Here is a 23725-nt window from a genome sequence, read left to right on the forward strand (position 1 = left end):
TAAAAAAAAAAAAAAAAAGATTTTATTTGTTTATTTGACAGACAGAGATCACAAGCAGGCAGAGAGAGAGAGAGAGAGGAGGAAGCAGGCTCCCTGCCGAGCAGAGAGCTCGATGTGGGGCTCGATCCCAGGACCCTGGGATCATGACCTGAGCTGAAGGCAGAGGCTCTAACCCACTGAGCCACCCAGGCGCCCCAGTGTACTTCATCTTAAGATGAGTTTTGCTCCTAAAAGCTAGAGGAGGGCAGAAGGGAAGAACTAAGCCAGGCAGTGACCCTTTCTGTCAATCTTTCTGTCAGTTGCTCCTAACTTTTTTGGGTTATTTGCCATGAATCTGATGCTATAGGTTTTCTCCCCAGAAAACTTATCCTTTAAAATGTTTGCTTGTTACATGTGTTCATAGACCTTCACATACACATCAAAGTGTACTTACACCTCATTAGAGGATTCAAGGCTCCTGGGTCCTCTTTCAGCTTTGCTTAGTAGTATTTTCACCATGGATATGGATATGGTTTACATGGTGAAGGATTGGGGGATAGGAGTGAAGGAGGCAGTAATTTGGGGGATTTCTGTCTCAGTAACTCTTCTGTGTACCATTATCTGTCTGTCTCCCCCTTCCCTGTTCCTACTCATCCTTCCCTTTCTCCCACACAGTACTCACCATAAGAGAAAGAGGTCACATGCCCTTCATCACCTTACTCCTCTCACTGAGGCTGTGTTTCTTTAAGTCTGTGATTCGTACTGCCTTTATAGTAATTACTAGTTAAATCTCAGAGAAAATGATACGAGAGGATGGCATTTTATTTGAGTTATTTAAATGTGTGTTAACACATGAAGGATCTTTTAGAAATTGTGGGAGAAAATTTTCTGGTTAGTTGTATTGAATGTGCGTGTTCGTGTTGTGTTGTTTGCGTTAAGTTCATAAATGCATTCACCGTAATAATGTCAGCCAGTGAGACTCTTGTTCTTTTTGTTCCTACAGATGTGGTAAAAGGTGAAAAGATTCTTCCAGTATTTGATGAGCCACCAAATCCAACCAATGTTGAAGAGAGTTTAAAGAGAATTAAAGAAAATGATGTTCATCTTGTTGAAGTTAATTTGAATAATATAAAGGTATGTGTGCTAAGCAAACAATAAAGTTTTGACGTGCTTTAAGTAAGTTAGATTTAGGATGAGAGTTGGGCGATTTTGATAAAGTGTGATTTTATAGTTCTGCAAGGTAATGTTTTTATTCCTAACAGTATGCTTATGTTCCTTTATATTTTAGAAATTAAAGTACAATATTTTTCTCACTTGCTTTTTTAAAAGTATCATATAAAAAATGTAAACCCTACACACTGTCAACATAAATCTTTCTGGCTTCCAAAGTACTACCTACTTCTAAGAGCACTTAGTCATTCGGGGTTTGTTTTTTTAAAATCCAGTTTCTTGGGGTATTCCTTGTATTGAACCAGATTCTGCTATCTACTGAAATTCTGCCGATTCTGTGTACAGTTTCATGAGTTTTGACCAATGCAGAAGTTGTACAGCCATTACCCTAGATGTGGAACATGTCAGTCCCTTTTATTGTCATTCTCTGCCCCCAGTTGTAGCCACTGACCACTCGTTTCTGTTTTCTTCCCCTTCATTTGCCTTCCCCAGAATGTCCTATGAGTGGAATCAAATAGTTTGAGCCTTTGAGTCTGGCTTCTTTCACTTAGCATAATGCATCTGGGATTCATCTGTGTGGTTGTGTATGTCAGTAGTTTGTTGAAGAGTATTCTGTTTTATGAATATGCTGCAATTTTTTTTATCATTCCCTACTTGGTAGACATATGGATTCCCTCTGGTTTAGAATGATTATAATAAAGCTGTTAAACACATCTGAACATGTGAACATATGTTTTCCTTTCTCTGGAGTAAACAGCAGTGGGCTTTCTGGGATCTTGAGTTTTTAAAAAAAATGCAGTGCTTCCTTGGAGTAAAGAAGAAATGAGTTAGGAGGGCATAGGGATGATTAATTACCAAAGAGTAAATTCAGATTATCTCTTGAGTATTGTTCATTGTATAATAACTGCATTAAGACTCCCTCATTTAATTTTAACCTATTTTTAAGAATTCCTCATTTTAAATCTTGATTTGTCCGAATTAAGGGCTGAGAGAGCATCTGGGAATTATAAGAACCTAGGGAATAAGACCTCTGTGATCCTTTACCAGGTGTGCCTTCCTGTGAGCTGAAGAAAGCAAGCCTTGAGAAAAGCTTGCATTCCTAGTTGATCACTAATTTTAATTTTTAAAAACTTCAGTCCTCACATAACTAAATCAACAGATAATGATCTGGAAATAACCAGACTACAGGGAATTATAGTGTTGGTAATAAAGGGAGAAATTAGTGCCTTCTAGAACTATATCTTTCCACATTTCAGGTAGTGTAGGGTTAATCTCTCTTATTATAGCTTAAACTAAGTGAAATCTCTCCCTTTGTAGAAAAGTGGACCCATTTTGAATACTCAGGTATTGGCGTCTTATAATCCAAATAATTAAGTGTAGAATAATGAAAGTTTCCTTAATCAAAATGCTAGAGAAATGATGATATATACTCTCCTCTAGGTCAGCAGCTTGTGCAAATGTACCATAATAGAGAGATCAAGTAACTATGAAGGAGGCTGTTTGACTTCCTTTGTAGAATAAATGTTTTGCTTATATAATATTTTTCTCCCCACTCCCTTGTATAATTTGAGTACATTTAATGAAAAAAATTAAGTACAAACACATTTGATTAATGAACTGAATTTCTTAAAAATAAAAATTTCATATTTCACATGATTTTCTTCCAAGAATATCCCAGTTCCAACTCTAAAAGATTTTGCAAAAGCTTTGGAAACCAACACACACGTGAAGCATTTCAGTCTTGCAGCCACGCGGAGCAATGACCCTGTCGCTATTGTAAGTAAGCTGCTACTGATGGTAGTGAAATAGTGACTATGGTGTGGTACAAAAGTGGCTCAACCGATCTTACGATGAAGATTTACTCTCTTTTCAGTTGATGTTTAGCTCACTGTTAGGCAAGACATCATTTACTCTTTTATGTTTATTTTTTCTTGCATTTCTTCCCTATAATTTTAAAAACCATAAGTGAAGTCATGCAATGTATACTGTTTTGTAACTTAATTTTTTGCTGAACAACATATCTTAGAGATCTTTCATATCACTACGTAAAGTTCAACACCATTCTTTTAACATCTGCAGGGGATTCCATTTATGATCCACAGTGCTAGATTTTGTCAAATGCTTTTAAATGTGTGTATTGAGATGTTCATGTGGTTTTCGTCCTTTATTAATATGGTATATTCATTGATAACTTTTGCCTGTTAAGTCAACCTTGCATTCCTGAGGTAAATCCCACTTGATCATGGTATGAACCTTTTATCTGCACTTGGCTTTGAGGATGTCACTACCTTTGATTCTCCTCTTTCCTCACTGAATGTTTCTTCTCTGGTTCCTCCCCATCTTTCCCACCTCTAAGCATCTGAGTGGCCGGGGGCTCAATCCAGGTCTTCTTTGTCCACTTTCTGGGTGATGTCACTCTGTTTCATTGCTGTGTGTTATCTGCGTATGCTTCAGACTCCCAGGATTGTTATCCCCAGTTCATACCTCTCTCCTGAACTATGTACTCCTGTCCACCTCCTTAACCCCTTGCTTGGCTGTCTGACAGACATCCCGTATGGTCCCAAACTCCTGTCTTCCACCCATACCTGCCCCTCTACCATTTTTTCCTGTCTCACTAAATGACAACTTCATTCGTTCATTTGCTCAAGACAAAAGGAAATGGAGTTACCCTTGACTTCCCTTTCTCACAACCTTAAATGCATATCCAGGCTTGTCTTCCAAACATTCCAGAATCTAACCATTTCTCACCATTTTTTCAACTACCATGCTGGTTGGTCTAACTCAGCATCTTCTCTCATCTAGATTATTGTGATCACCTCCTCACTGAGCTGCCTGTGTCCATCTTTCCCACCTCAAAGCCAGCCTTTTTTACATAGCATCAAAAGTGATTCATTTATTTGAGACAGAGTGAGAGAGCACGATCTGGGATGGGGCAGGACGGTAGAGGGAGAGAAAAGCACACTGCCTGCCGAGCAGGGAGCCCGCTGTGGGGCTCAGTCCCCTAACCCTGGGATCATGACACAAGCCGAAGACAAGTGCTTAACCGACTAAGCCATCAGGATACCCCCAAAAGTGTTTTTTAAAAAACTTGTTTAGTTACCTCATTCTTTTTTTTTTAAGATTTTATTTATTTGACAGAGATCACAAGGAGGCAGAGAGGCAGATAGAGAGAGAAGGGGAAGCAGGCTCCTCACAGAGCAGAGAGCCCGATGTGGGGCTCAATCCCAGGACCCCGGGATCATGTCTCGAGCTGAAGGCAGAGGCTTAACCCACCAAGCCACCCAGGCGCCCCTAGTTACTTCATTCTTATACTCAGAACCCTTCAGCAGCTCCCCATTTGTCTAATAATAAAAATCACGATCCTTCAGTAGTCTTATAATCCTTTACTTGCCCCATTTTTTTTCTTTTTAATATTGAGAGAGAGAGGAAAGGACAAAAGGAGAGGGAAAGAGAGAATCTCAAGCAAGACTCCCCAGCTAAGCACAGAGCCTGACGCAGGGCTTGATCTTATGACCCCAACATCAGACCCGAGCTGAAACCAAGAGTCAGGCTCCACTACTTGTGCTTTCTTCCATTCAACTATAGACATACAGCCTCCTGCTCTTGCTCAGACATGCAGTGCGTGCTTCTGAGGACCTTCCCCCTTGTTTCTCCTGCATGGTTTCACCTTTCATGCTTCACATGAAATACCGATGTGAAATGATATTTCACATCATTTTATGTCACCACTTTGAGCCATTGCTCCAGCATCACCTTCCTGGTGAGGCCTTTCCTGACCATGCCTGTCCCCAGCACTCTCCGTCTACCCTGTTTTCTTTCTCTGTAGCTCTGTTTACCATCTAAGGTTGTATTTTGGTTATTGTCCACTCCCTTCCCACTAAAATATAAATTCCATCAGGCAGAAACTTGTATGTTCTATTTCTAAATCTTCAGAGCAGTACTTATTCAAATAATCAGCCACCAGTAATATTTGAGGAAATGTATATACATTTCATTTGTATGTACAATTGTATGTATAATACAAATGGATAAGGGATTTGTTCCACATAGGTAGTTGTCACTAATGAAACGTATGCATGTAGAGATGCCTGTCCCAAGTTCTTTCCAGTATCTCTGCTCTCCTTTGCCATTTCTTTTAACTTGACTCTGTGTTCTGGTAACCTGTGAGCATTTCTGACCTTCTGCCTTAGGCATCCCTTCCCATCTCAACCTCAAAAATCAGTCCATAATTTATCTTCATTTTTGCTGCACAATAAACCAGCTGCAGTAGGACCCAAGTAAGAAAAGATGTTCCAAAGAGACCTTGATGAAGTTAGTCCTACACAGGAACTGAGAGAAAGTGTGAGAGAGACAGGACAAAGGAGGGAGTGGGGTATGAGTGAACATAACAGTGTGAAAAGCAGCAGAGAATATTACCCACAGAGGATTACGTGTGACAAATCTAAATACCGTGACAGGGCATGTGTGAAAAATAGGTATGAGACCTATGAAGTTGTGTGTCAGCCTAAAAACAGTCTAATGAGAAACATCAGAGCAGTTCTGCTAATTACTGTATTTGTTTACAGCAGGTAGAATATATGCTGGGTACTGTCAATTTCTATCTCTAAATATTTTCTTTATAATTTCTAGGCTTTTGCTGATATGCTGAGAGTGAACAAAAATTTGAAGAGCTTAAATATAGAGTCCAACTTTATTACAGGAGTTGGGATTCTAGCCCTGATTGATGCTCTAAGAGATAATGAAACCCTGGCAGAGCTCAAGATTGACAATCAGGTCAGTGTTCTACAGCAGTAACTGAGGAAGCCGTGGAGGGGTTGGGGACTCAGGAGGCAGGTGGAAGGGGGGCATTTGGGGAAGGTGGTGGTCTGAAAGGGGATGAGGACATTTGAAGCATCCAGAATATTAACATTCTGAGTATGGGTTTGAACATATTCATAGAGTTGTGCAGCCATCACCACTAATTTCAGAACGTTTTCATCACCCTTCCCGCCAGCCCTGGCAACCATTAACCCTTCTGTCTCTGCACATTTGCGTACAAACGGAATGATACAATATGCAGTCTCTGTGTCTACCTTCTTTCACTTAGCGAAATATTCTGCAGGTTCATCCATGTTGTGATATGTGTCGGTAGGTACTCTTTTTGATGCCTGAATAATCTATTACATGTGGGTCGTTTCTACTTTTTAAATATTGGGAATAATGTTGATATGAACATTCATATACAAGTTTTTATATGAACATAGGTTTTCATTTCTCATGGGTACATACCTAGGAGTGGAATTGCAGAGTCATGTGGTCAATAACTCTGTGTTTAACTTTCTGAGGAATGGCCGCGTTGTTTTCCACAGCAATTGCACCATTTCGCACTTGTACCAGCATGTGTGAGCTTCCCAATTTTCCCACATTCTGGCCAACACTATAATGGGTATGAAGTGGTATCTCCTTCTGGCAATCCAGTTTTTTTGGTGTCTGTATAAACATACACTGAGCTTCAAAATTTTGTTTCTCCTGTGTAAGTATGTTTAAGAATTGGGAAAATTTAAAGAGACCAGCAAAATCATCATTTATCTGAATGTCTTAGTCTTGACTTACCTTGAAAAGTATTTTGATCTAATTTATTAATACTATTCTTTAATTATTCCAGAGGCAGCAGTTGGGAACAGCTGTAGAATTGGAAATGGCCAAGATGCTTGAGGAAAATACAAATATCCTTAAATTTGGATATCAGTTTACACAGCAGGGACCCCGGACCAGGGCAGCTAATGCTATAACAAAAAACAATGACTTGGGTAAGACAGATGCGTTTCAAATCAAATTTCTGAATTGTGTCATTAAGCTAATGTATTAGAGGGACTTTTTTTTCCAGTAAGTTTCAACACGGAATTTTGGGCCTTTGATTTTAAAATCTGCACAGCCCTTTTTATATTGATTGAATTAGAGTTCAGTTTAAGCACAGTTGTAAGTGATTACGGGGTTCGTGGGTGAAATTCTCCTGAAACAAACATTTCACAGCTTTAAGCTAACAGTTTTCTACTAGAAACATAAATGCATCCTGGAACAAAAATTTTGTTTTCAGTTACAAGTCACCTCTTGGAGCTATTAAAGATTTCAGCATTTCAGGAAAGTTTTTTTCCCTTTTTATCAAACCGGCCTACATAGAAATTCATTTTTACATATAAAATATGGCTTATAGTTTCGATCCAAGTTTTATAGCATGTGGCATATAAGTGTCTGCCGTCCTCACCGGCCTCCCAAACGTAGCCATTACTGGGCAGTTTGTCTTCTCGCTGCACACTCCTACTGAAAATACCGCTGAGGCTTGGGTTTCTGTTTGAAATAAGTTTTTCCAGCCAAGGCTGAATTAAAGAATATGATGCTTATAATTTTGTTTCTACATGTTTCCAATAATTGGCTCTTCTTTTAAGTTTGGTGTTTGTTATTGAAATATTTTTAAAAATATGTTTAGACAAGAATTAAAATAAGACTTCTTAAAGAGAGTAACACTTCAAAGTGATGCAGTTCTTTTAAACTTCAGCCATATTTGTGTTTGCATTCTTTAAAGGTTTCTAAAGTAAAGAAGTTACAGCTTCCTTTTCTCAACCCAAATTACTGTGAAGAGTGTTAGTTCAAACCCTGTCTATCCCTTGATGACTTCGTTTCTCACAGAAGATTTTAGTCTCTTGCATTTTAGAAATTTGGTGTGTTTTCTCAGTGTAACTTGCAAAGTCATGCTAATTACATGGAGAATCAACAGTATACCAAAAGATGAGAGAACACATGGAAAATACTTCCTGGGCTGCTTCATGTTGACACTGTGCTGCTGAGTGGGTGTCCACGGCCATGTGTAATTGAGGAGGTGGAGGCAGAGGCCACACTGAAGGTGTGGTCTGACGTGAAACCAAGTGAGAAAAAGCAAACAGCTTTGTGTGGGTAGCTCTGGAGACACCCCCCCACCTCATGCTCGCTCTTTCTGAGCCAAGCCAGAGTTCAGACATGAGATGAGAATAGGAACTTTCCTGGAGTGGGGAAGTACATGGATAAAACCTCACATTTGGGATCACGGTAGTTATTTATAGGCTGAGGACAGCATGCAGTCTGTAAAAATGGACTCTCATTGCTGGCCGCTGTCTCCAGAGTAAACTTGCAGAAGTACTTGCTTCTGGAAGCTAACACAGCAGATAAAAAGGCAGTGCTGGTAGTAGGCACTAAAATTAGATGGGAAGAAACAGTTTCTTCGGATTTTTTGGCAGGAACATTTGAGAGCCATTATTGACCATTGGATGCTTGATTAAAATGAACTTAAAAAAACCCGTATTTTTTATTCTTCTAGAGATTGGATGTGAGGTTAGAATTTATTTGCAATTGATCATAAAGTATTGAGAACTGCTATTAGTGGAGTGGGTTTTAGAAAGAAATTGCCAAAATATTATTAATAGGTGGGACACCTGGGTCGTTATCTGTCTCCGTTGAGTATCTGCCTTCGGCTCAGGTCATGATCCCAGGGTCCTGGGATCGAGCCCCGCAGCAGGGAGCCTGCTTCTCTCTCTGCCTGCCGCTCCCTCTGCTTGTGCTGACAAATAAAACCTTTTAAAAAATGAGTTCATAGGGCCAGATTTATGAGCCTCTCATCTAGCAGCTGAACCGAGAAACTGCTGGTAGCAAGTAGGCACTGAGTAAGGAAGAGTCCGACCTGGTTCTTGGCCCCGTCTTCTGCCGTGCGTGCTCCCAGCACCCTCTGCTCGTTTCCCAGACCTATGTTTTGGTCTTGGCACACAAGTCAAGGCGCCAAGCATCAAGACCCTGTGCTAGTACTAGCAGTCTGGCATGTAGCTGCCAGAAAGACCTCAAAGATCAAAATTTGAAACATACACTCCCCAGGCATCTAGTTTTCTTCATTTTGCACGTGGGGCTATATCAGATCTTTTAGTGTTGATTCTGATGTCTTACCTCTCATAGTTTCCTGTTTGTTGAAATAAACCTACCTACTCCCATCTCTCCAGCTACGAAGTGTCCTCGCTGCGAGCAGCAGGCAGGGTCCACAGCACACATGCAGTATTTATGTGAACTCTGAGTCTCCTATTACTGTCCTCACGCCGGCTAACCACATCATTTCCAACCTTTTTGGTCTGCTCCCTTCTGTCACAGACCTCCTTTACATGTGTTACTTATGACATGCATTTTTAATCTCTGAAATGCTCTGCCAATAATATGTAAACCCTGCTGCAATTCAGCATTCACTTGGAAAGAATCTACCCAAAAGGGTTAATTTGGTTTGTCTTTCAAGAAAGTGTATCTGTATTTTTCAGAGATCTATATATATGAATCAGGTTTGTATTTGAGGACTTAAGTCCCTGATTTTTTTCCCTTAATATTTCAGTAAACATGCACGACTTGCTTTTTGTTAACATGGACTAAAATTAGAGTCAAGGTTGCATTCAGCTAAGTAGAAGAACGCTCATGGGAGCTTGATACTTCAGTTCTCCCAGGTTTTGCTTTCTAGCCAGCACCCATCCAATGGCTGGAGAAGCTTTTTTGCACATCATTTGAATGTCTGCTTGAAGACCCTATCCTACCATCACCGAGTATGGCCTAGTAGTTTGGGGCCACCAGTCTGTGAAGTGGCCGAGGGCGCCTGAGACATAAGTACCTTTCTTTTGTTCCATCCACTAGACTAGTTCACTGATCACTTTGGTGGCCAGAGCTTATGTTCGCCAGATAGTATCTCGCCACATTACTAGGGGCTGAGGCGTGCATCACTTTGTATTTTGTTGTTTTGTCAGAGCCCAGTTGATTTTGTAGGAGACACTAGAAGGAAAATTTGGAGAACAGTAGCAAGTCACTTACCTTTAAAATGATAAAAATATTTTTGTTCTTTCACAAACTAAGGAAATGGGTTGTCAGAAGAGCATGCAGATCATTATTTTTAATAAGTCATTGTCGTAACAGGTATCAGTTTTTTTAAAATAACAAATACGACGGGCGCAGTGATGTGAAGGAGAACGTGGAGCAGTGCTGTAGACTTCCCTGCTCCCGTGGGAGCTCAGTGGAGCGGAGGGCATGTGCTTCGCATGCCCAAGCCCCTCAGTTCTCAACACATGGCAGTGATGAAGGATGTGAATTTTAATGGCTTGTGAACAACAAATGGATATTTCATTTCTGTACAGCTTTGACTAGATCGTACAGAAACTTGTTCCTTACAAGCAATTAACATTGTACAAAAGTAACCAGGATTTTTAACACACTTTCTTTTTTTCTCACAGTTCGCAAAAGACGAGTCGAAGGAGACCACCCCTAAGTCCACCAAGATCCAATCTTTGGGAGACTTGAAGAGGTCACTAGGAGCTTATGGTGGTGTCAGATGTAAGATTTTCCTGGGTAGAAGGGAAGAGACTGGAAATCTTTTTTTTTTTTTTTTTTAAACTACATGTATCTTTTTTCTAGTTTATGTTGTTAACAGTTTCAAATTATAAAATCAATAGTAGGTGGTATTTTGTATTTTATAACATTTCTTCTTTCTGCTAAAATCAATTTTAATTTAGCTTAATTAAATGGATTGTGAGGAGTCATGAGTTAAAAAATACAATTGTGAAAGAAGTTTAGGAAATCATTTATATAGAATACTATGAACGGTTTAAGGACCAATCTTTTTTAAATCATAAAGGGACCTAATAGAAGAATTGCCTTTGCACCTGTTAGGTACAAGACCCTCATCAGAGCTTTCTTTCCTTATCCCATCGCATGGAGCCCTTTCCCTGTTTTAGAATACATGAACTTGACAAGAGTGTGCTTTCTGTTTCTATCAAGAAAGCAAAATGCCGGAATTTTAAACCGAGGACTCAAAACCTGGTCCTCTGTTCAGGAGTACAAGCCCATCTCTGGGAGAGACAAAGGGGCCTCCTGCCTCTTGCAGGTCACCACGCTCGCCTGATGGGTGTAAGCCAGCAACATCTAGACTTATTTAAACACAGTCACCAGCTTGGCCGGGTTACGTACTTTGTTTAAAAGTAGAGTGTGTCTAAATTCATTATAGTTTTTTATTTTAATTGGGCATAATTAAATTTTTGTGTAATTTAAAATGTTGTGAAAGCTCATAGTTATCTAAATAGGCAAGCTGTTTTCTGCTCTGTAAAAGACATAGAATCAGCTCTTGGTTATTTAAGAAAAAAGAAGGCTGTTTAATTAAACACATGAAATCAAAGATGATAAAGGTGATGGAATTTGCGTCTGAGGCGCATGCAAAAAGGTCACTGAAACCGATGATTACTCTAAGTAAGGGAGCATCTGGCCTGAGCAGGCATCAGCTGTCACACTGCATTGTGAGAAATTGTGCATGCTCTGCAGGATTGCAGAGATGGTCATGACTCACCTCGTGACGCTTGCTATGAACCAGTAAGGGAAACTGTCCTTCATCAAGCTAATGTTTATTACTTTTCATCGTATACTGTTTTGTCCACATTGTGTAAAAGGAATCTCATGAGAAGAGTTTCTTCCTGCCGCCCATGGTCACAGCGTTCAAATGATCACGTGAACAGTGTACTAGTGTACTCGTGTAGGCTGCCTCCTGCCCAGGCGGAGAGACAGGGGATTTGGACCTGGATTCCGGCTCTGTTTCAGGGCTGCCCCTGGAGCAGAAGATGGCAGAGCCATCCCAGCTACAAGAGACAAGGCAGGAAGAAATCGGGAGTATCCTGACCACCAGAATTCAGGCCTGGCTGGATCATTTACAGGGAATAAAGGGAAGAATCCCATTTAAGAGTGGGGGATAGGTAGGTTGATTCTTTAAAGAACGGTTTTTGAAATTGAGTTACAAAATGTCACCCCTTTGACTTGGGCTGGACGGTTTACTTTAATGAGCCAGGCAGCATCTTGTGTACTCGCTGATAAGCCTTCTCGACGGGTGAATGCTTCCCTCGTAAGAATTGGTTGTCTTTATTTTTTTCTGAGTCAGTATCCAGTGTTTCAGAGGGGCCAAAGATTGACTTTGCACTATTCCCTTTAAGTTAGAAACCATTGATACTCTTTTTTGAAGTTAGCAAGTATTTCTGTCTCTTCATATACAGCTTTGGAGATGTACTTGATTCTAGAGACTGCTCACCTGCCACAGGGTGGGGAGCGAGCACGCAGCAAGGGTCCCCACTACGCTAACAGCAAGGCCTCCTTGCTTGCACTGTCCTTAAGTTGGTGAATTGAGAAGTATGTTAGCCCTTCTACCACATGTTGTTTAAATATAGGTTGGTGGGGCCCTACCCAGTATGTATATTGTACTTATGGGTAATATCTTTTTCATTTATGACTTACCGAAGTATGAAGCAGTGTTTTGCTTGTACCATAACAGTTCGTTATAAGGTTAAAGAAAACATTTTTTCATAATTATCTTTAAAGATGACCATTCATCCAATTGAATACAGAAAATCAAGAATTATAAGGGAGAAAACTGATGTTTACTTTGATCTTTAAGATTCTGGCACCTCTTAACCATTTAGTAACTTACAGTATTTCTACATAGCTTTAAAATATTGTAATATGGGGCACCTGGGTGGCTCAGTGGGTTAAAGCCTCTGCCTTTGGCTCAGGTTATGATCCCAGGGTCCTGGGATCGAGCCCCACATCGGGCTCTCTGCTCAGCAGCGAGCCTGCTTCCCCCTCTCTTTGCCTACTTGTAATTTCTCTGTCAAATAAATAAATAAAATCTTTTAAAAAAAAAAAATAAATAAATGTTGCAATAGATTAGGGTTCTGAATAGTCTTAATTTTTAAATCAAAGATTTTGTAAGGCCTTAAAACATTCTGTAGGCTAACCAATTTAAACATATCTGGTTATCAAATCAAAGAATACTCTTTGCACTTTCAAATTGCTTTTTAAAAATCTTTTAATTTCCCATTTTGTACAATTTTACATTCATATTTTTCTGAAGTTGATTTTGCAAGTATGTCTATATGAAATTGTATGTATTGAAAAAAGCAATATTAATACTGATATTAAAATGCATTTTGGTGCTATAAACTTGTAGCTTAAATCTAGTAGAAGTCTTAAGTATACATAAAATACATTTCATAAGGGTGCCTGTCATTTAGAAGACCAGATAAACATTCTGTTTTAAAAAAAAATAGCGGATTATTAGAGAGTTCAAGGAGAATTATCTCATTAAATTGCCAATTCCTGTTATTTGAATGGAGTACCCCACACACTCATTTTGTGCAGTAGGTGCACTCTGGAAAAGTTAATGTAAATAGAACTTTGTAAATTGTTTTTTCTTTGACAGTATCTGATGTATTTTCACTGAAAAAGGGGATTCCATGGTATAATAAAAATTAGAAAAATGCTTTGATAAAATGTTAGTCATGTTCTGTTTTACATTTTATTTAATCCTTGCTGCCATTAAAGTAAGATGAGATTGATGAGGTGTCATGAAATCTGCTATTTGGGATTCTGTACTCGCAGGGCAACTCTCCCACGCCCTTACCTTTTGGTGTCAGGACGCACAGGCACCTCCCCGCAGACCGGAGGGTGATACGCTCTCCCGGCACCCCAGCAGCTGCCATCCTCTGCGAGTTCAGTCTTGTCCCTTCGCCCGTTCATCACCGTGCCCCTTCACTCTTTTAAAACCATGTTTTTCTAATATTACTGATATAATTAACATATAACTGTATTAGCTGAAGGTAGGTAACATGATGTGACATATGTCTATATCGCAAAATATCTACCCCAAGTTTAGTTAACATCTGTCCCCTCACACAGTTAAAAACAATGATTTTTCCTGCGGTGAGAACTTTTAGGATCTACTTTCTCAGCAACTTTCCAGATCTGTAATACGGCATTGTTAACTGGGGTCACCATGCTGTCCTCAGGGTTTAGGGTTTGTTCATCAAACTTCTAGCTCTTACCACCTCCATGGTGTCTTCCACACCCTACCCCTGCCTTGGGCAACCACCAGGCTATTCTAGGCCTGAGGTCAGTGTTTTTAGATAATCAAATAAATGAGATCATACAGTATTTGTCTTTCTCTGGCTTAGTTCACTTAGTATAATGCCTTGACGGCCACTTCACTTGTGCATACTATTAGCTGAACACAAGGCTCCCACGGGAACCAAATACACAATGTACCAGAACCACTCCTGTTGCCCTTGGACAAGGGTTTGAGTTCTTGGATCTAACCATCTATCAAACTGTCTTCACTGTCAGCTCTGACAAGTCATCTTTCTAGATCATTCTCACTGTAAGACTTGCTTACCAAAGAAATACTTCACTATTTTTAAATTCAGAAAATGTATTTATAAGCAGAGTTTATATTTTTACATCATTGTAATTTGGTCCTTCTATTCTGCATTAGAATTTAGCTCCATAAGTCTTGTTACTCAAATATTACTGATATTAAATATACTGATAATTAAATAAATAAAGCTTGATTCCTAACAGTGAAGTTTCTTTTGAAGACTATGTACTATAGGCATTTAGAACTTCCATCATACTGAAATAATTTCAATAAAGTTTATCAAAAATTCTATAGACTTGAACTTGAAATTTCCCATTAGTTCTTATGTTCTAAACTTTCTAACGTAACCCTTCAGGGACAAGCTTATTTCCTGTAGTTATTCTATCCCAGTCTGTTACAGTAAGCCATATAAAATTGTCAATACTTGACCATCTTTACACTTAAAAATAATGATTTCCTATTATTGAAATACCTTTGGTACCTGGTCTGGTCTGGCCATAAAAGTGAATTGACAAAAGCAAAGAAACAAGAGTCTTATGGACCTCTCAGCCAATCCTACCAGTAAACTAAAGATGATTTTTACAGCAAAGCACCAAATCCACCAAGCAAAAGAGAAAACCTGTGAAATGTGTTTTAATGGGTTTGAGCAATCTTTTAGGGTAAGTGTCCGATAATTAAAGAATTTCAGAATTCTGAAACATAGGGGAATAAAGACCTTCCCACTTCATCTTTAATGTTGGCTGGCCTCCCAGGGATGGCTGTTGGGCTCACTCTCTCCTGCATGTCTGGACGCCTGTCCTCTTTGGAAGTCAGGAGGCTCAGGCCCTTGTACCGTCTGGCACCTTCAGCTCCTAGGAGTCTGAGTGGCCCTGGGGAGACAGTGTCCTCATGACCAACAGAGTTGCCCCTGCTCTTTTAGGGACCAAATGAGAGTGGCCAGCCATATGTGGGTCCAATATCACCAAACGTCTTTTGTCCTTCAAATGTGAAGCTTTCCAGGGCGCCTGAGGGGCTCAGTCTTTAGGTTAAAGCCTCTGTGTTTGACTCAGGTCATGATTCCGGGATCCTAGGATCGAGCCCCGAATCAGGCTCTCTGCTCAGCAGGGAGCCTGCTTCTCCCTCTCACTCTGCCAAATAAATGAATAAAAACTTCTTTAAGAGTGCTTATTTTTTTACTTGGGAGGAAAAAGCTTTGGATAGAGGTATTTCTTTTAATAAAGATTTTATTTACTTGAGAGAGCATGCGAGCAGGAGGGAGGGGCAGAGGGAGAGTCACAAGCAGGCTCCACACTGAGTGCAGAGCCCAACATGGGGCTCGAACCCACTATCCTGAGATCATGACCTGAGCCGAAGGCAGAGACTTAACCAACTGAGCCACCAACGTGTCTCTGGTCTTAAAGTTCTTTAAACCTCAGCTTCCAAGTCTGTAAAGTGGGACTAACAACATCTGCCTCCTGGTTATTCTGAGGATTAGAACTAGTAGGGCCAGCATGGTGCTTGGCAAAGCATTTGGCATCGAGTGACCCCTCCCATGGTGTGCCTGCTCTGACAAGACCACAGGGCCATGTGGTCAACAGAAAGTTTGTGCCATACCTATGGAAATAAACGACAATCCACAGATGGGCCGCAGACCCAGCTAAGCAGGACAGGAGGACATCCTGAAGAGGCGATACCTGACTTGAACTTCCAAAGCCCACCTTGGGATCCAGCAGGGAGGATGAGGTGGGGCAGAGCAGCCAAAATGCACAAAAACCCAAGACCCAGAACAGTTAGGGAAAAATGGATTTTCTGAAGTCACAGACTTGCTTCTGAACATTTTTTATTCACAACTAGGATTATGCAAAAGCGATTCAATTCATCATTTCAACCAAAACAAGTCATGTCATGATTGCTTTAAAACAAACTGTTGGAAACAATATACAGTTGTCTGCTGAATAATGGGTTTAGGAGTGCCAACTCTGCACAGTCGAAAAGCCGAGAATAACTTTTACCTCCCCAGAAACTTAACTGCTAATCGTTTACTGCTGACCAGAAGCCTTACTGATAACACAGTTGATACATATTTTGCTTGTTAAATGTATTATATATTCTTATAATAAAACAAGCTAGAAAAAATTTATGAAGAAAACCAAAAGGAAGAGAAAATTCATTACAGCACCGTACCATATTTATATTAAAAAAAAAAAAAAAAAGCTGTAAGTGGACCCGCGCAGTTCAAACCTGTATTCCTCAAAGGTCAGTACAATGTATACATGAGGGCACGTTTTATACTTTAGTCATTTTCTTCCTCTTCACCCCCCACTTTCCTCTTTCCGGAGGCCTCATCTCCTGAACAGATACAAAAGGGAAGATGTAAAATTCAATATCGAATGTTTCTAGGAATTCTGTCTACCATTGTTTGAGCTATCCTCAATAAAATACTAGCAAACTAAATCCAAAAATGTATTTTTAAAAATTAATTCACCAACTGACCAAGTGGAGGTTCAATATTTGCAACTCAGTTGGGGCTTCTGGGTGGCTCAGTCATTAAGCGTCTGCCTCTGGCTCAGGTCATGATCCCAGGGTCCTGGAATCGAGCCCCGCATTGGACTCCCTGCTCAGCCGGAAGCCTGCTTCTCCCTCTGCCAATCTCTCATGAATAAATAAAATCTTTTTTAAAAAATTAAAATTAAAAAATAAAGCGGTTCTGAGCTGATGGGGGAGCCAGCCCTTCACATTAGAAGTCCACCCCAAAGCAGCAACCCATGTCCACGACACGAGCCGACTGGGCCTCACAAATCAGGGCTTCTCCTGGGCAACGATCAGGGCAGGAGGGACACTTCCTCCTCACTCTACACTGGCTGACATTCCAATCATATTACTTGAAATATGTTCCCCTGCTTCCTCAGTATTTCACTTCTTCTATCTAAAATTCAGTATATTGGGGCGCCTGGGTGGCTCAGTGGGTTAAAGCCTCTGCCTTCAGCTCAGGTCATAATCTCAGGGTCCTAGGATCGAGCCCCGCATCGGGCTCTTTGCTCAGCAGGGAGCCTGCTTCCTCCCCTCTCTCTCTGCCTGCCTCTCTGCCTACTTGTGATCTCTGTCTGTCAAATAAAATAAATAAAATATTTTAAATAAATAAATAAAAATAATAAAATTCAGTATATTAAAGCCTGTAGTTTCCTGTAGTTTTCTTCTTTTTGTTTTTTTGTTGTTGTGTTTTACAATTTTATTTATTTCAGAGATAGAAGAAAGCATGAGTGGGGAGAGGGAGAAGCCGGCTGCCCACCTGGCAGAAAGCCCAACAAGGGCCTCGATCCAAGGACCCTGGGATCATAACCTGAGCTGAAGGCGGACACTTAATGGAATGAGCCCCCAACATTCTTAAAATTTTGATGAGAAGGGATATATAACTTTCAGACATGCTTAAATGACTTCAATTTGAGAGTTTTTGTTCTGAGAGAGAGTCATCACTTTTATTAAACACCCAACAGCTTTTATGCACATATTAAAAACCACAAAGTTTAGGGCGCTTGGGTGGCTCAGTGGGCTAAAGCCATCAGGTCATGATCCCAGGGTCCTGGGATCGAGTCCCGCATCAGGCTCTCTGCTCAGCAGGGAGCCTGCTTCCCCCATCTCTGCCTGCCTCTCTGTCTACTTGTGATCTCTGTCTGTCAAATAAATAAATAAAATCTTTAAACAAAACAAAACAAAAAACTACAACATTTAAATACTGCATCAATTACACAAGAAGGCAAACTGCTCATTACATGTTTTCCTCCACAAAGACATAAATTATTTAATTGATTTTGTTTATTTTCCTAGCTAAGCTTTTCTGTGGGAAAATGGCCCTAAGAAAAACAGTAAAAATACAAGTCCTCTGTACTGTTATCCTCACTAAATCACAGCGGGGCAGGGAGTAAAAGCCCACCAGCCCCTGCAACCCTCAGAAGACATGTTACCTCCATGCCCAGCTCACCTTGGAGCTCCCGTTGGTAATGGTTTTTAATGGCTTCAGCGTCTTCCTCCTCCTCACAGGCACTGCTGGGGTCCTGGCAGGGGACACTCAGCCCCCGCTGGTTCTGCTTCTCCCACAGATGGATTGTCTCGTGAGTAGAAGCCCTCAATCGTTCTTCTTTCTGTAAAGAAGCAAACCTTTTTAACTGAAAAAATGAACTACCTTTCTGCCCACTTGAACTTAGATTTACTACATTTCTTGTCTTCAGAAAACAGTTCTCTCCATGCCACACCCGTTACCTCACACCGTGATCACTCAGTGCAGCTGATTTCCAAGGCGTGAAGGGAGCACAGGCTGAAGGGGCAGAAGGCCCCCTCATGCTAACCACCCAGTCAGATCTGGCACACACGTAGCCTCGGGAGCTGTAGTGTCCCCCCTGCTGCCAGGCAGAGCCCAGAGAGCAGCAAGCAGCCTGAGGAACCTCAGCCACGCCCAGTGGACACCTGAGGGAGGCTGTGTCTGCTGACCCGAGACAGACACCTGGCGCGCACGGGCTCCACCGAACTACAGTGGTGAGCAGATGGTCCCGTCTGGGCCCTTCCCCGCCAGAGAGCTTCCCCACAGCTCCTGATGACAGGACGGGGAGGCGCTGGTAGGGGAGGATCCCTGAGCCCCAAAGCAGAACAGTCACACGCGTCCTCCGCCTGGCCGTCCACACACTGGTGTTCACAAGGCAGAGCTGGTGTTGAGAGAGTCAGGAACATCTTTTCGACCTTCCTAGCTATCTGGCTAACAAAGTTTTATGATAGCTGTCAAAGGTTACATTTTTTTAATTATCAGATTTCCCCTGAAATCTCATAAACTGAACAGAGAACACGAGTGTCTGGCTTGCTGTATCTTACCAGTGGCCACTGACATGCCACACTTGGGTTGAAGCTGGCTCCCTGATAGGAGCAAGATAAGATGGTTGTGGCCACACAAAATTGTGAATTAATATTCTGGAAAGTACAGCTTTTAATACCCAAAAAATCCCAGGATAAAGCTTAACCGACGTACTTTAATCATCTCTGTGCGCTGGCATTCAGGGTCACGGCCAGCCATCGGTAAGAGTCTAATCCTCTGGGTCTTCGAGCATCTCTTCTCAAGCGGCAGGGTCATCTTCCTGTGTGTGGCACAGTCTGTAGAGTGAGGTCTGCTGGGAGACAAGAATGCCTCCCTGTAGACTAAGAACAGTCAGAGGCGGTTCTATCAACGCACCAACAGCCATGAACAGTGACCACTACCCCTTCAGCGGAGGGGGAGGCCAGGCCACAGGTCCTGGCACTCTGAGCCTCCTCACTCTCTGCTTCCTCCCTCTGTCCCATCTCCAGCGAATGCCCATGGGGCGAAGTGCAAGTAGAGGAAGGAGGAGAGCAGGAGGTAAGGTCAAAGGCTTTTCCAAAGAAACAACCCCACCCCCCCACCCCCCACCCCCGGACGACATTCAGAGAGAAAAGAAGGGACAGGAAATCTCAGTTCCATAAGGGTGGTGCAGAGGCCAGAAGTGATTCAAGAATGAAACAGGCATCCCTCCATCTGAATATGATTAGAAGGAAGGTCAAAGCAAGGAGCCTCAGGACAGCACTGGACCGGGAGTCCCCAGTGCAGAAAGCAGTACATCATATCAGAAAGAAGAAAGGGAGATCCTTAGGAGAGCGTCCCTGAGACGGGAGGGAGATGGGACGTATGGAATGTGAAACACCGAGCACAATGGAAAAAAGCAAGCCATAGAATCCTTTGTCTTTTACACCTCCATTCGAGAAAGCTCGGGAAGAGGCTGGATTTGAACAGCATTTATTACACCAGGTCTCTGCACCGCATGACATCGTATGTATTATTTGACTTAACTGACACTCATCCCTGTGAAGTCAATATTATCTTCATTTTATAGATAAGGAAACTAAAAATTAGAGTGAGGGGCACTTGGGTGGTTCAGTCAGTTAAGCTTCTACCGTAGGCTCAACTCATCGATCCCAGCATCCTGGGGTCGAGCCCCACATTGGGCTCCACGCTCAGTGAGGAGCCTGCTTCTCCCTCTTCCTCTGCCTGCCACTCCCCCTGCTTGTGCGCTCTCTCTCAAATACATAAATTTCTTTAAAAAAATTATAAAGTTGTGTGACCATTATTACAATCTGATTTATTTATTTATAAAGGTTTTATTTATTTATTTGAGAGAGAGAGGGAGAACACAAGTTAGGGTGGGAAGAACAGAAGGAGAGGAAGAAGGCTCCCTGCTGAGCAGGGAGTCCCACAAGGGACTCGATCCCAGAACATGGGCATCATGACCTGAGCCGAAGGCAGACACTTAACCGACTGAGCCACCCAGGCACCCCTACAATCTGATTTTAGAACATTTCCATGACCTCAAAAAGAAACCTTGTGCACACTGTTAGTCGGCTAAATGCCCCACTTGGAGGACAGCCGCTGAAAGACAACAGCGCAGGGACCTTAGGGGAAGGCGTGTGCAGGAGCAGAGCCAATAGCATCCAGTGAAAAGGCTAGATATGGAGCACCCGTCGGCTTGGGGTCGAGCCGCAGCCCCTGTGGTCCTCTCGCCCTTTTCTCTACCGTGTGCACACATCAACAACAGGCTTATGCTTGGCCAGCCTCCCAGCTAAATTCCATGGAAGGCAAAGGACATGGGCCAGCCGAGCACTGAAGACCAGTCTCCTAGGCCTCCTATCAGGTGCACTGACCACCATGAATTCATTCACTGGTCTTTTGGTTTATATGGGGGTCTTGGGTTGGTTTTGACAGCGTGGACTGACTCTCTGAGAAACAGCGATCTGTGGTAGAGGTGAACCAAACCACGCGCCTGGTGAGCTGCACCTTGAAATCATGTCTGTCAGAGCTGAGCCAGGCTTTCTGCACGACTCTCCGCCTTGCTGCTCGTTAACTACCAGTAACAACTGGTCAGCATGAACAGTTACCTAAAGGTGAGCTTGGATTTAAACACAGCTTGTCCCTGTAGACCAGTGTCTTCTCGAACGAACAGGTGGTTGTGGTTGCCCTGCATTGGGGCTTTGTAGACATCAAACACTTCACTGCCTAGATGCAGGGAGAGGCTGCAAACAAAAAACTGTTCAGTACTGGGGTGGACATTCGACAAAGCCCACAGTTTCCATTCTCCCCTATAGGCTTTACTGAAAATGCTATGAAACCGTGTCCTGAATTCATGAGAAAAACAGAGGTGCTGTAAATAACATATTCCCTTTTAAAGCCAAAGGTGGTAAAATTCATCCTTCAACTTGAAATATAATTGTTTTGTCATTTTCCCAATCTGTACCACTTCGTAAGACAGAAACACTTTGGTCCCAAAATACCAGTGTGTACTGCCCAATAGCAGCTCCTGCAAGCGAGCTAGCATTAGGCTTTCCCCCCAGGAGGCTGCTACCATGAATCTGATCACATCCTGGGCCCACTTCTAAGGTGTCATCTCCAAGGCCTAGATTTGTTTAATTCTTTAATGGAAGATGGCCCCAAAGTAAGGTCCTGCACAGAGAACCCCGTTCTTCCCAGGCATTCCTCTGGGTCTTCCAGGGCCCTCCGGGCATCATGGGCTCACCTCCCATCTGACCACTTGACCACCCGAGCGTTGCTCTCCTTAATTTCATTTCCTTCCTCGTCCCGGCGTTTCCTCCATCTTATCGTATTTTCTACCTGGTTCAAAACACAAAAGCATTAGAAAACCAATGTAACAATTGCGTGTTCTTTTTCCCTCCAGTGACTTACAATCATGTGCCAAGAGTTGGTATGTAGTGCTAAAGGAAGCTCACAGGAGAACTAGTGCGTTAGGCAATGCTGAAACCCTCCCCCTACAAACACCGAGAGATACTGGTTAAACTATTTTGTTTAAATCTTTTGCAAGCTCATGGCAGTGGAAGCAGAATCCAAGTATAACGCAGGACGGAGGGATTACCACACACCAGGAGCTCCAAAGAAGAGAGGGTGAGGCTTTGGGTCCACATGGGATAGACAGTTAAAATGGGGACCTGTGCCAATCGCAAGTACACCTGAAGGGCTGTGAACCCGACGAAAGAGGGACCAGTAAGCCTAACCTAGTAAGACAGGGAAGTCCTGGGCATTAAATGAAAAATTAAAAGATAAAAGAATATAAAGTTAAGAAATCAACAATTTCAACTTGAGACTTCTACTTTGCCCTGTTTTTTAGGAGGCAACTCCAAATCACAAAGGTAGCACAAAAATTGGTTCTGCCCCCACAGAAGCTCATCTCCACCCGAAGCAAGAAGACAAGAGCCCTGTGAGAACACCACAGTGTCCTGCCATCCCAGGTCTTCTTGAGAGGAACCGCCTGCAGACAAGGCCTCTCTTTGTGCGTAGTCGGAATCCCATAGAGAGCCTGAGAGAATGCTACTGAGGAAGCTGCAAGGACCTACCCACGATAAAATGCAGAGGCAGTTCATATACCTAAAAATATTTATCCTAAAGGAAGTAGCTAACAATTTTCAAGAATCTTTATCATTACTTCCATTGAAAAATTATAATTGGGAGGAAAAGGTTAGAAAAGTGAGAATTACAGGGATTTTTTAAAAAGGGTATGTAACTTCTCCCCTAAAAATATTCTCAAAAGACATTTCAGTCCTTGTTCTAAAGAGTAAAGATAAAAGATCATTTCATAATCTCGTCTCAAATAATTATCTGTTTTACTTAACAAAAAACTTGGAAAGAAAAAAAAAAGAATCAAGTATAGAATAGTACCTTTAATCTTAACCTGGTTCTATCTTCCTCGTCAAGCACTTTCTCACCTTCAAATTCATCTTCGTAATACTGAGGATCGAAAGGTCTAAAAACCATTTTTTAATCTCATATTAGCCATTTTTGTAATGAATATTATTAATGCTTATAAAATAATCATCTTTACAACATGCACCAATATGTTAAAAGTCACAGAGACAAACAACTTCATGTAATATTTTAAGAAAGTATGCAAATTAGTGTACTTTCTTGAAATCGGATTTTAAAATATCGGAAATAAAATCCAAGTGTGACTAACAATTCCAAGCCTTATTTGAGGAAATAGGTCTTCTAAAATATAAATAAGACATGGTCTTATCTTTCTACTTTTTTTTTTTTTAAAGAAAAGTATCCTGCTAATTACTCAAGAGCTTATACACATGAACCTTCACAAAAAATACCCATCAATACTATTTTGTTGTCCAGAATCATTGTCTCTTCTAGCCATAGTGGCTTTTGCACTGAACATTTATGATTTCTCTAGCAAACTTTCTCCATCTCATTTTCTGATTTTTCAGCTTTACACTAGTGAAAAACACCTTTGTCAGCTATCATGCCGGTTTATTTGTAAGTGACAAATGCTAGAAGACTCATTCACATTAGAATTCTCACATTGAGGGACACCTGGGTGT

At 41.6% G+C, this 23725-nt stretch overlaps 2 protein-coding genes across 2 annotated transcripts in view; one reads left to right on the forward strand and one right to left on the reverse strand.

Annotated features, from left to right (window-relative positions):
• TMOD3 (tropomodulin 3) overlaps positions 1 to 13547 on the forward strand; it is a 76646-nt gene extending 63099 nt beyond the window's left edge. The window contains exons 6-10 of the mRNA XM_059372834.1: positions 983 to 1113; positions 2818 to 2925; positions 5779 to 5922; positions 6794 to 6938; positions 10410 to 13547. Of these exons, the coding sequence (XP_059228817.1) occupies positions 983 to 1113; positions 2818 to 2925; positions 5779 to 5922; positions 6794 to 6938; positions 10410 to 10444 (563 nt within the window). The 3' untranslated portion in view covers positions 10445 to 13547. The remainder of the gene's footprint in view (positions 1 to 982; positions 1114 to 2817; positions 2926 to 5778; positions 5923 to 6793; positions 6939 to 10409) is intronic.
• Positions 13548 to 16131: 2584 nt separating this feature from the next.
• LOC131999370 (RNA polymerase-associated protein LEO1-like) lies at positions 16132 to 23153 on the reverse strand. Its single transcript, XM_059372127.1, has 6 exons — positions 23058 to 23153; positions 21904 to 21998; positions 21269 to 21403; positions 19356 to 19491; positions 18321 to 18480; positions 16132 to 16690 (listed from the first exon to the last, which is right to left on the reverse strand). Exons 1-6 carry the CDS (start codon positions 23151 to 23153, stop codon positions 16635 to 16637), a joined length of 678 nt encoding a protein of 225 aa, XP_059228110.1. The 3' UTR covers positions 16132 to 16634.
• Positions 23154 to 23725: the final 572 nt, after the last annotated feature.

This window comes from Mustela nigripes, chromosome 13 (assembly GCF_022355385.1).
Source record: "Mustela nigripes isolate SB6536 chromosome 13, MUSNIG.SB6536, whole genome shotgun sequence".
Taxonomy (NCBI): domain Eukaryota; kingdom Metazoa; phylum Chordata; class Mammalia; order Carnivora; family Mustelidae; genus Mustela; species Mustela nigripes.

What these genes read in the sequence shown, in the direction of transcription:
- LOC131999370 (XM_059372127.1), bottom strand. Translation starts at nt 23,153, where the DNA reads ATGGTTTTTAGACCTTTCGATCCTCAGTATTACGAAGATGAATTTGAA. An exon ending in AGCGCACAGAGATGATTAAA is followed by an intron (nt 18,481 to 19,355) that starts GTACGTCGGTTA and finishes GCTTCTTTACAG; the next exon opens with AAAGAAGAACGATTGAGGGC. An exon ending in TTACCAACGGGAGCTCCAAG is followed by an intron (nt 16,691 to 18,320) that starts GTGAGCTGGGCA and finishes GTATCTGTTCAG; the next exon opens with GAGATGAGGCCTCCGGAAAG.